Genomic DNA, 13,275 nt, shown 5'->3' on the forward strand with positions numbered 1-13,275 from the left:
TATAATTCTAATAAATCTAGCCATTTATATTGATACTATGAACTGCTATTATTTTTTAACAGTTTACATTTAATTTCAGCTTCACCCATTTCTTTTTAGCTGATATATTTACAAACTACCACTACTACGACTTTTTTGCCATCTATGACTCTGGTGTGCTTTTTTAATTGTAAGATGTATAAACTCATAAAGCGAATGTATCCTGTAGAGTAGGATGCGATTTATAGTACCGCAGGATACTGTAAACTATGCTCCCTTGTTATAAGCAATCAAGTATACTCTCTTGTACAGCATATACCACCTCGGTATACTTTGTATTCACTACACCTCCCAGCATGCATCAACTGGGGGATCCTGGATGAACAGCAAGAAGATGGATGTCTGGATGGTGTGTCTCCTCTGCCACTGTGGGTATATTGCTGCAGTAGAGGCTGCCTTATGCATGAGGCTTTGCTGAGGAGTTTCAGTCACAGAGGAAGACATCCACAGGGAAAATGCTGCCTCCGATTGGCTGATGATCCTTTAAAGACTACCAATCAGACACCATCCTCATAGTGTGACTGCGTGTTTCCCTCTCCATCTCTAAATGTACTGTGTCAGCCTGCGCATATTTTTATGTTTGCAGCGTTGCATGCAAGCGTGTCTGTGTGTGTGCAGGATGCCAAAATCAGAAGCCGTAAAGGAAGGGGAGGGGCAAGGATAGAAACGCTGAAGAAATAGATAGAGGGATACACAGAAGAGAAAAGAGGACAGTGGAGAGGGGACAGATGCCGAGAGACCAAGAGTGAAAGGCACACTGAGGAGAGACAGAAAGCGTGAGGAGGAGGAGGAGGAGGAGGAGACGATCTGCTGAAGGAAGCAGCAGTGTCGTTGATTTTCATAGGAGTCAAGGCAGCTGTCCTCTGTCACCGTGACGATGGGCTGCTGGCTTTCTGGACCGTGGATGGGCGACCAAACGGTGAGCCGCCAAATACCTGCCTCACTGTTACAGATAATGCTGTAACAGTGTTTTATGATGTCTCATTAAAGTAGATGGAATTAAGCTTCATTCACATCCAGGTTTGAGTGCGTGCGTACGTGTGCATGTCTGTGTGTCTGTATGTGCAGATGCAAAAAGGCATCATCATTTCTGCAAGACTACATTTTTGTGTGAGTGCGCATGTTTATAAATGGATGATAAACCCAATTCTTCAGCATTAAATCTAAATACTTTTTGTACGCGTGTCAAATTTTTAATGTTGTGTGTATAACATCTTCATCATCTCCTGAAGACTACTGCCGTCCTCTGGCTACACACACAGGTGCCATTTTGTGCTTCTCAGCTCATGGTGTGTGCGCGTGTGCCTGTTTGCTAGTGTGTGTGTGAGTGTGCAGTTGAATGTAGAGGAGGGTGACTCATGGTTGTGATGTGCTGGAGTTAACAATACTGTCCATGCGTCTAATTCGATAGCCACTGAGCTGCATGTGTGTGACAGTGTATGTGTGTGTTTGTGTGTGTGCATGAAGCAGGACGCTGCTTGAAGGTATTAACCCTTTAAAGCAGCCGTGGATACCATGTCACTATTTTTCATATTTCCTTTAAACTGCCATAATTCAGCTGTTTGGGTGTTGCATACCGGAAAAAAACTACCATCTTTCTGCAGGCGGAGGGTCTTCTGACCTAGTTGCGTAATATTGAAAAATTGAGTCCGTTTGTGGTCTGTAGTGTGTTCACACTGCAAAACAAACAAACAAACAAAAAAAAACCCTACATGAAGTGCATTTAAAATGGCAGCGGGCAAGCATAAATTTGATTGTGATGTTGATGAATGCAGTTTTCCCACAGCACATTACCAGATTATGTTTGTTTGTAGAACCTCATCATTCAATTAATTCTATCATGTCATTAGGGCAAGAAGCCACATCTTTAGTCCACACCACCCACTCAGTTTGTAACTCAGGTGTCCAATTTACACATTAGTGGTTTCTAAGCTTAAGGCCATGTATCTGCAATAAAATCACAAGGGTTTATTTTTCAGACTTGACAAAGTTCTTCCAGAGCCACATAAGGCCTGCCATTTTCACAGGCTGTGAAGGATTAACCATAGCTACTGTTCTATGTAGCAGCTGTTACATGTATTATATTTAATCAGGAAAAAATAAATCCACAATAAGACACGTACTAACAGTACCAACTGTCTGCAGTGTGGAGTTCTGTTTTGTTCTACCTCACTACCATAGGGACTAAAAAAATTCTGTTGCTGGAGAAAATCTAGGAGTCAGAACCAATCCAAAAAGATGACGCACGAATTACACAAATATTTTATTTTGACCAACCCCTAGCTAAGAGTAATGCTAGTTATCCTTCAAGCTGTAGGCACTTTTTTCCCCTCGAGGCTGGTATTTATAATCAAAACCAACCACTACTCTGGTTATTATTTTTTACCTGTAGCTGAGTATAGTTCTTTTGGAGCGCTTTGTTCTAACCCATTGGTGGCAGGACTTCACTATGCAGTTTGCATGTTGTCCCTGTGAATGTGAGTGGAAATAGTTGTTTTTCTTTTCCTGAGTCAGCCCTCTGATGACCCAGGGTGTATTCCTGCACTCTCAAAGTGTCACCTGAAATAGGCTCAAGCCCACCTGTGAGCTCTAAAGTTTAGAAAATATATAATTGAGATGGAAACCCTTTGTTATCAGAAGATTTCACATTTACAATCAGACAGTTTGACGTGTTAAAAATGAGACACTTACTCTGTTAAGTCTTAAGCATATACAAAGGTTATATTAGTTAATGAAGGCAGGATTATTAGAGTATCGAGCTAATGTTAATGTGTCCATTGGTGGCGATTGATGTGTCCTTCAATGAGCTTTGTGTCACATGAATTCAGCAGCAGGCAACTTTGCTAACATCACAACCCTTCTGTCTGTTTGCCTCAGATGAATGGGCGGAGTCTAGCACACCTGAGCCAAAGGGATGCTCTGCGAATCCTGGCAGCCAATCAGCGTCCAATCACCATGCAGATCAAGGGCCAGAGGAGGCGTGGCACAGAGGCAGATAGGGGATCCTGGGAGCCCCTTCCCCTTGACCTGAAGCACCTCAATCTGCCCCTCCCTCTGATGGGGGCGGGCCTTAACACTTCTAGTCCCTCTTACCAACACAGGTAATAAAACATATGATTTGTTATGTAATGTTAAGAGCTGTAAAACCACTTTGTCTCACAGTGATTTTAAGAAATGCCGGTATGCAGTTACATCGGATTTCTTATGACCACACTGTACTAAACAACTAAATAACAATGTCATTATACTGTGCAAACATCCTTGTATGCCCTGAAAAGTTAAAAGGAGCCAGTATCATAAATAAATTATAGTGTTTGCTGCATCCCTGTGCAGTGATGATTGGAAACTGTTTAATTGAACAAGAAAACTAAATGCTTTACTGATATTTGTAAAAATGTAAAAACTTTTTTAGTAAGAGGATGCTTCTTGGGGTTTTTTTTTAAAAGCAAAAGCAGTAAATATTCAATCACTCCACTTTTAAAGACCACAGAAAATGACTTTTCTTAAAAGTAATGCAGTACATTACTTAATTATGCTAGAGAAAGTAATTTGTTTCACTACTCATTTCATTACTTTCTCATTACTCTGTAAAATGATCTAAAATACGCTGTCTCATAATTATCCATCAACAATATAAACCTGAGGCTACAGCTTCACATACCAACACAAACTCCTATCCTAAAGAGGATACACATGGGATCTTTCTTTAGTATTTAAACATAAACACAAAGCTGACAACACAATGCAAAGTTTAAAACCAGCCCAAAGAGACTTAAAAGCGATCGTCACAGTGATTCTCTTGTAAAAACATGAACAGGTAGAAACTGAGGCTGTAAACATGACTGCCCATCATTTACCTGTTGAAGTTCAGGCTCTGGCTGCTGGGTTGGGGTCAGCATACACTCAGCTCTATAGGTTTATTACTCTAGATTCTTGGCTAGCTTTGTGCTAGCATGCAAATAACACAGTTAAATTACTGCATTACTGAAAAATGTAATGGGATTACATTGTAATGTATACATATACGTGTGTGTGTTTGTGTGTTTGTGCATGTGTCTGAGTGACATAAATTTCATTATCACACGTTGAGTACAATGTAATGATTACAATGATTATGCATGCGCCCCAGGTGGCAGGCTTCAACTAGAAGCCTGTCAGAATCAAGGATTACATGAATGACTACTTAGCCGTTGTGTCTTTGGCTGTTAATCGACAACAGTACAGTCAAAGGATTTTCAAAGCCGCTATCATATATTGCGGTGTTCCTGAGATGCCGTCACATGTGGTTCCAAAACACCAAGATGATGATGTAAACACACTCAGGATGAGGTGTCACAATAGACTTCATGACCAGTTGATCCCGTCATGGTGACTACACCCGTCTCTCATACTGTCGGCAGTCTCATCTTTAGTTTGTCTGTGAACTGTTGATTGTAAGAGTCAGTTGTTATTTTTTTAAATGTGTGAAATAAAAATAAATAAAATAAAAATTTAAGTAACTGGGACAAAGTTCAACTTAACAGACTATACAGTGAAACAGACACAAATGTATAACCATGTTATGCAGCCTGAAAGTTAAGGAACGTTACTTACGTCTTCCAAGGGGGATACCCACTTGTCCAATGAAACGTTATCCATGTTTGTTTTGAAGAACGTTAGTGTCTTCGGACCTGTATAATTCCAGGATTTTTGCTTTAAAATGTCTGAATTCTGTGTCCTTGTCATCTCTTTCAGACATTATTACAACCACCTGTCTCTGCCTCAAGATCACTGTGATGGCGGACGGTATAGCTACCTGTCTAGCTCCCCACGGGACACTGTGGACATTGGTCGCCAGGTGATATTAAGAGACAGACAGACAGACAGACAGACAGACAGACAGACAGACACACACACACACACACACACACACACACACACACACACACACACACACACACACACACACACACGCACACACACACACACACACAGAAGTGCATCAGAACACTTGCATCCAGATTGTCGATGAGGCCATATAGCACAGCTTATTACTATTTTCGTATTTTCATAAAACACAGCTCAGTAGCTTCTCTCACGTGTTTTTTTGTTTTGTTCTGGCTGACATGGCTGAAAAAGCTCATGAAAGGAATATTAAATGGTCTACCAATTACACCTCTCATTTCTAATCACAGTTTGATTTCCAAAACAACCAACAACAAAAAAACAACCCTCATGCACACTCATCTGTGATTCTAGAGTTGCACTGCGGATGAATTTGTAAAAGTTCATTTGCAATATATGGGTACCTTCACACTGTAGTTTCTGATTTGACCAAGAATGAGTTTAATCAGTAACAAATTGTATTACACATTCTCATGTTCTTCTGTCACTTCCTACATTACTCAGGATCTAGAACTAGCTGGCCGTCGATCAAAGGGACAGAACTGCCTGATGGGATGCTGCAGTACTAACTTAGAAGAGCAAAACGCCTGCCACAGTCAGGTATGTAAAAATCTGCTTTTCCATAAAATTGTTAACGTTGTTGTTTTAAACATATATCTGGCGAGTATGCAAACCCTGTTTGTTAAATCAATTATGAATTGCTTATACTTGCTAGTACTCTCTGTGCAAGTAGTAATAAAGCTTACTCATTTCAGTCATGGAGTCATTGAGCCTCACAGCTGCACCGGCTGACACGTTCCTTCATTAACATAAATGCACCCACTATTATTTATTCTCAGTTCAACTTATACTATCTGGAAATATTTTCTGTTTTAGTAGTGTTTATTTTCAGTGACTAGCTAGTTTTTTAATAGTCATTAAGGGTTTTTTTCTATTTTTATTTTTTAATGAAACATAAAAGATCCACCTCTTTCATATTAGGCGATATGAGCTTGTGGTTCAATGCTAGACAGACTGGCAACACTATTTACAGGCATAGACGATTAAATTTGTTTAGATTTGTTAAAATCAAAAAAGAATACTGGCACCCTTCCTCTTTGGCCATTGATGTTGATTTAACCGTCACTCAGGAACTTTTAAAAGCAGGAAACAACTGAACAAAATGCAAGTGAATAAACTGAGAATTAGAGCAGATCTCAATGCTTACCTTTAGTATTTAACAGTTTTTCACTCTACAGACACAATCAGCCAGGTTTCACTTTTTACTGAGATTCTTCACACATTTAAAACATAAAACATGTTGTCATTTTTAGTGTTTGGTGTCATGATGCACTGGACTGACCCTGCCTGTTTTTATAGACAGATGATGAGGATTTTATGCTAGAGAAGCCAATGGGTTTCCTGCCCCTGCACCATGAGTTGGACAGTGGTCTGGGCTGGACAGATGGCTCCCTTCACCAGGGTGACCTCTCAGGTCTGGAGACCGAGGAGGGAGGTCTGGAGGACTGTCATTCACATGGGGCCCTCGCCCCAGGAGGGTGTGGGGGTTTTGGAGGTGGTGGCTCTCCTTCCTCAGAGTCCTTCATTTCCTCAGAGCTCAGCGACTCAGGCTTCTATAGTGTAAGCACCGGGGAGTTCAGGCACTTCCAGAGGCTGCTGGAGAAGCGAATGCGTCTCTACAATGCCAGGCTGCAACATCAGGGTGAACCATGCGAAAGGCAGGAACGGCGTGACAGCTGCCCCAAGAGCCACCGTGAGCTGCTGGAGGCCATCCCTGAGGCGCTGACAATGCAGCCTCAATGTCAGCATCTGCAGATTGGGATGGAGGATGGTGCTGGGCCTGTCATGGACCTGCCATCACGTGGCCTAGTCAGGTAATTAGAATATCAAATTTTTATCGTGGTGCTGGTTTCTCTAAGGTCTGTCAGATAGGTGTACATAGTTAAACCAGTCTTGTTTTTAATATTACTCACTTATATAATACCAGTTACAAATGATACCAATCTAAACGAAAGCCAACACACAAAACAACCATTGATTGCAATGTGATTTAAAACTTGTTAAAAAAAAAATTTAAAACACTTTTTTTTTTCAGAATAAAAAAGAGGTATGCTGCTTGGAACTCAAACATTTGTGTTAATTTACCAAAAAAACATATCTTTGTAAAATACAACCCATGGATTACAGGGACTACACATGACCTAAAACCTTTTCTTTGGTGCCTTTTTTTCATTAAACTCTTTGTATTTCCAGGGTTTCATCAGTCCAGTTCCACAAAGCTGATCGGCCCTGTCTGAACCGTCACAGCTCCAGCAGTGGCGCCCTCTTCAATCCCTCCCATACACACACTGCAGTGTCACGAATGACAGGCCCAGTCCTCTCAACCTGCAGCACTCCCTCTAGCCACCGGAGACCACTAGTGCCAGTGCAGCACCACCAGGGGTCAAGCTCAGTTGGGATGCTGAGGAGAAGCAGAACATTGCACCATCGGCCACCTCCACAAGAGTACCGTCGACGAGCCAGCCACCCAGCTTCCCCATCCTACTGCGCTGCAACCCTGCACCACTGTGGAGGCGTCGCACCATGTAACGTCTTGCCACCAGGCTTGCCAGAGGAAGCCGAGCTAGTGACAGGTGTGATGGCTTCCCACCCTGGAGGCATGGCCCTCTCACCCCAACAACATGCCACCACTCTGGGGCACATCAGAGGTGCCAACAACCATGAGCGTTGCTATGACAACAACTCCAACAGCCAGCTCGCGCACCATGACTGGTGGCACTCACAAGAAAGAAGCTTGATGCCTGAGCCAATGTTGGTAGAAAGGAACAGAGAGATAGAGAGGGAACTGGAGCAAAAAAGGCAAATTCAAAAAGAGAAAGAGCTTGAAAGGGAGAGGGAGACACAGATTCAGGAGGAGATGGAAAGGGAAAGGCAGAAGGAGATTGAGAGGAGCCGAGTCGGAGAGCAGCAGCACCTCCAGAGTCTTGTCTTGCCTCCTCAGGCCGGTGACGTCAATGACACATGGCCAAAACCCGCCAGCCGTCAGTCTCATGGAAGTGGAGGTGGCAGAGGCCTCTACAGCACTCTGGAAGGTCACACAGGAGCTTGTGCTACAGCTGGACAGGATGTAAACAAAGGACCAATTAATGCAGGTTCAAGTTTAAACCACAGTTCTGGTCTGCAGTCAAAATTTAATCCAAACTGTAAACCCAACACAACCACACGAGTCTCTAGGAGCCAGTTGCTTAGAGATCGAGCCTCTCAGCTAGCGGATGAGCGCAGCGGGATGAGCACCGACGAGGAGACCAGCACTGACATGCTGATGGGTCGATACTGGAGTCGAACGGAGAGGAGGGAACAATTTCTTTTGGCCCGTGAGCAGAGGCAGCAACAGCAGCTACAACAGCTGCAGGCCAGTAGAGGGACTGTACGAGATGTCGTTAGCAGGGGAGGACCCGTGGTAGGAGGAGGAGGAGGAGCCTCCGCTGATGATGGAGGTCTTCTGGACAGCAATGGAGTCAGAGGTTTTGCAGAAGGCAGGTGCAACACGGTCCTGGAGCTGAGTCAGAGGAAGCTGAGTCGTATGAGGAACAGAAAGCTGTTGGATGACTGGACGACAGTAGAGGAGCTCCTGACTCATGGGACCAGGCTGGACAACCAGGATGACATGCTGTGTCCCAGCTCCCTGCTGACGGTCACCACTGTCTAACTGCATGGACACAGTGTCTAACTGCAACTCTGCGTGTGAATGTGTGTGACATTAAGCTAACAATACAACATTTTAGCAATTGTTCTTGTGCTGTCTCTCCGAGGCCAGATGAGACGATGATATTAGTTTTAACTACATGTGTCACTTACAGAGAGGTCCAGGACATATTTAGCCTTGCTAAGCACAGACTAGCTGCAGCTTGCTTCCAGTCCTTGTTAAGCCAGGTTAAACACTGCAAAGCCATTCATGTATTTTTAAAAAATGATCCAGGGCAACATGAGGTATTTACAGCTAAATAATCCTTTTATGTCTCACCCAGTTCAGCTGGTTTTTGGTCAGTCCAGGATTTTCAGATTTGAGTTAATTTATGGTTGATAAACAGATGGCCATAAATTTCATGTCAAACCAAACCCAAATTATGAGCTGTGAATTTTCATAGTAACATATGGGTCCATATGACTGGCATTTGTCCCCGGTGCACATACAATGGAGCGTGCAATGTTTACCACACTCTGCTGTTCATACCTTTGTTGCAGCAGTAATGTGTAGTGACTTTGGATGAACAAGGTCCTCACCATCTCTGTATTTGAAGCATAATGATGAACCTAATACTCATTTTCTCAAGTCTCTGGGGAAGACAGAGAACAAGAAGACTGACAGAAAGTTGAATTGTTCCTTTAATGAATGTGTGAATGGGAGGGAACCTCACTGTCATTGCTGTACATCACCTCAACTGATAGCTTTATGTGTGGGTGTTTGACCACTGTATAGCACTCTGGACAAAACGTATGTGTCAGTGCATGGCGCTTGTTATAACACACAAACGAACAAGGTCAGATGAGTGTGTTTGTTTGCATCATTTCTTTCATGCTCCATCTTATGCCCCATTTATTTCACCGAAGCTCTGATAGATTTACAGAGATTTAGGTTTTCACTTAGATCCTCAATCTAAGACGTTCGGGGAGCAATACTGTTCTACGTGATGCACCTGGCTGCGCACTAATGATGAATTACATGCTTTTTTATCAGCACTACAGAAACCATCAACTGTAGCAATTCAGACAATGACAACTGAGATTTAATGCCAAATCCTAAAGGTTTCTTTTTTGTTTTTTAACAGAAACTGTTTACAATTCAAAGGTCAGTGGGAGCTTTTCTAACTGAAATGCTAAATAGTGTGACCTGATTGACTGGCTTGGGCAACATGAGTAAAAACATGCTGATCAAGGGGGTAAAGAGTTTGCCATGGAGGTTTTTCACAGGTGACCACAGCTTTAGTCTGTGAAATCAGTTGTAATAGTCTTTGGGAGTCAGTTTTATGCTACATTCACATCACATTTTTAATGCCATGAATTACATGCAGCTGATTGGAATATTTGTCCCACTTGGTGAAAAGAGAACCAAGAAAGTGCCAGTATAAAAAAAACTAATGGGAAGCCATAAAATAAAAATAAAAGCCATTGCCACTGGCAGTTACATCTTAATGTAATTTAATAAGATGGATACAATTGATTCAGATAATTAAAAAGGAGCCAGAAGGAGCTGCACATATTTGTTACCTTCTGGTAAGCCAAACCTTGTATTTTATTTTTGATCGTTTAACTATAGGTCACTTCTATGATGAGACCAAATGATGGCAATGGACATTACTAGCTAGTGTTTAGCTAAAATACACCATTACTGCTGAGTGGCACATTCATATTGCAAAGATGTTATGACAACATTTCATTCCTTTCTTACTGACGTGATGAGAATGCAGCATCAGATTTCTGGCTCTTCCTGGCTCATGGGTCTCTGTTCTTGGTGTCTTTACTGTTGGCTGGATGTTTACAAATCTATCTGTGCACTAAATGTTTATGCATGTTTACTGAAATCTACATGCGTTGACTTTGGTGAGAGAATTTTCAAGAAAAAAGTTACACCTCAAGACAGCTTTAGATTAAGTTTGCAGACTGCTGCTGCATATGGTTACAGTCAGAAGGTTGCTTACACTCATCATAAATGTTATAGCAGTTTTGGGCTTGTAATGATTGCCTTGAACTGCTATTTTTTTCCAGACTGACATGATTGTAAAGCATATATCTTTATTGACCTCTAGAAACAAGAACTAGGTGCACAAGTTTGAATTTATTTAGGATTTCTCAAATCCACACAGGATCAAAAATAAACATACTTAGTCAGAAGCGCACATGCTCCCACACTAATGTTTGGTTACATCTCCACCAGACCCTTTTGGTAGCCATCAACAAGCTTCAGGCAAAATTCTGGCTGATTATTTAACCACTCTCCTTGAAAGAATTGGTAGAGTTCATTAAAATTGGTTGGTGTCCTGGCACGGACCCTGCTTTTAAGCATAGTTCACAGATCTTAATTAGCGTTTAGATCGAGGCCAACGAATTTAAAGGTCAGAAGTTTAATTTAAACTTGTGCACCCAATTCTTGCTTTTTAATGACCTATACTGTACAATCTTTCCCTCTGGAAGAAGTACAGTTCACAGAAACCATTGCAATCCCCAGAATTACCATGACATTAAGGCCAATGATGACTGTATGTAAATTTGTGAACACAACTGTATGTCTGCCCAGAACAGACAGAGCTAAAGTCAGCGTCGACATTCCACTAAAAGCTGGTATGAAGCGTGAGTAAATCTGAAAACTTACTGATTCCAGGTCCGCGGTTCAGGAAAATGTGCAATAATACCTCAAGCTAGTTTTAATATGACAATGACGGTGTTGTGTACGCTACCTGTCAGGGTTCCATCGAATGCAGTAACTTGTTTTCGATTCAACAGATGCACAAAGTGACAAGTCACCACAAGTGTACAGCAGTCGTAGAATTTACAACAGCAACAGCAAAGGTTATGTATATATTTACGTTATTTCTTTACATAGTTTTCCATGAGAGGGACCTAAGAAAACAACTTTTTGCACATCGTTTTTATACAAAAAGTTTTCCCTACTTTTCTGTACCAGGGACCGAGGCCAGTGGAACGACTGTAGATAGAATGACAGTGTGTGTTAATGTTTTCTTTATAAACTAACATAGTGATTTATGGAGGAAAAAATCGTTTATTGTGATTGTGTTGGACATATTTCAATATTTTCTTGTCATGGTTTCAAAACCAATGTGAACCGTTTTTATGATCTTTAAAATCTTTCCGAGCTACTTTAGTTAAAAAGCTGGTTAAACCTTGATTTACTGTTTTCAAGAAGTGAACACAAAATGTGAATATTATTGTCTCTTTAAATGGATCAATTGAATTTTACTGTTGTTTTGTGTCATTAAGACATGTAGATATTGATTTTGTCAGATGGTGCGTTTGAGGACTGAGTCGGTAACAGGACATGAAAATGCCATCAGACGCCTCCAGTGGTTTATGATGTGATTCTGTAGGTTTATAGCTGTGTTACGGAGGCTGTATATACAGCACAGAGATGAACACTGTAGTATTAGTATGCTTAAAACTCACATCCACATTATCAGCATTCATGGATAGTGGCTCATTTTGGTCTGAATGTTAAATGTGACTTCCATGAATTATGAGTAAGATAACAAACACTGTAATGCTTAAAAGTGACACAGACAATACAGACAAATGTTTTCTGTCTTCTTCAGAGTGAGATGTTTCAGATATATATCAGTTTTATCTGATAGTCAGTTCCAGACCCTTTTACTGTGAAGCTCCATGAAGCTTGAAACAAAGGTTGTATGACTTAAATCTCAATGTTATCAATCTGTGAATATGAAATGAAAAAAGGAGAAATTACAGTTTTGCTGTGTTTTAAAAGCGAAAGACTTAAAGGCAGGAAACTCATAGACTACTTATTTTAGAACTTGTTATTAAATTCCTCATGAAGCAAAACTAGATAGACGGTAACACGGAAAAAATAGCCCTGTGAAAAAGTAAAATGGAGACATAACAGCTGATTAATATCCTCTATCTTGTGAATTTTGAAACAAGCTTCTCCTGTTTCGTGATGCGATGTACTGTGCTGCATTTGCACACAGTTCAGTCATGGCTGGATTAGCAATTGGGCAAGTTTAGCAAATGCCCAGGGAATTCAGACAGCCAGGGTCCACAACAACCAGGTTTACTCTGTATTATTTGGGTCTGCTTCATTTCATTTATCTCAAATTAAATCAAAATCTGCAGATTGTGAGTACAGTGTAAACTTCTGCTAAATCAGAGTTTCAGTGTATAGGTTTAAATCATTGTACTTTGTTTCTTTTGCTGTAAAATCTGCTTCATTACATTATTATTATTATTATTTTCACATTTCCAGAAACTAACACAAAGAACACCCACAACAGGATTATCTTAATTCATTATCAAAGTGCTGTAAAAAAAAGAATTTTAAAATTAAATGATTTTTTTGGCGTTTAAAATATTAAAAATAGTATTCAACCTTATGCTAAGACACTAATAGCCATAAGTTGTATTAAAAGATGTCAGCTGAAGGTTCCAGTTTTTGTGCTAAACTAAGAGGATCCTGCACTTCACAGAAATTGCCGCTTTCTAATTAATTAATCTCACTCGGAAGAAGACAGACAAAATCTTTTTTTTTTTTTTTTAAAGAAAATTCAAACAGTTTGAAACCTGTTAAGCATTCAGTGAGGAAAGACATGAAATCAACCTTGCACC

The 13,275-nt window shown here is 40.9% G+C and overlaps 1 protein-coding gene across 1 annotated transcript; it reads left to right on the forward strand.

The window, feature by feature from the left end:
* Positions 1 to 622: 622 nt before the first annotated feature.
* Positions 623 to 10,056, forward strand: LOC146710093 (uncharacterized). The gene is made up of 6 exons (XM_085457361.1): positions 623 to 958; positions 2,917 to 3,140; positions 4,774 to 4,876; positions 5,428 to 5,523; positions 6,283 to 6,797; positions 7,177 to 10,056. The coding sequence occupies exons 1-6, from the start codon at positions 917 to 919 to the stop codon at positions 8,630 to 8,632; spliced, it is 2,436 nt and encodes an 811-aa protein (XP_085313487.1). The 5' UTR covers positions 623 to 916; the 3' UTR covers positions 8,633 to 10,056.
* Positions 10,057 to 13,275: the final 3,219 nt, after the last annotated feature.

The sequence above is a fragment of the Copadichromis virginalis genome, linkage group LG5 (assembly GCF_057382275.1).
Source record: "Copadichromis virginalis isolate Kocher_CV1m ecotype Utaka linkage group LG5, C_Virginalis_male_GT1.1, whole genome shotgun sequence".
NCBI lineage: Eukaryota > Metazoa > Chordata > Actinopteri > Cichliformes > Cichlidae > Copadichromis > Copadichromis virginalis.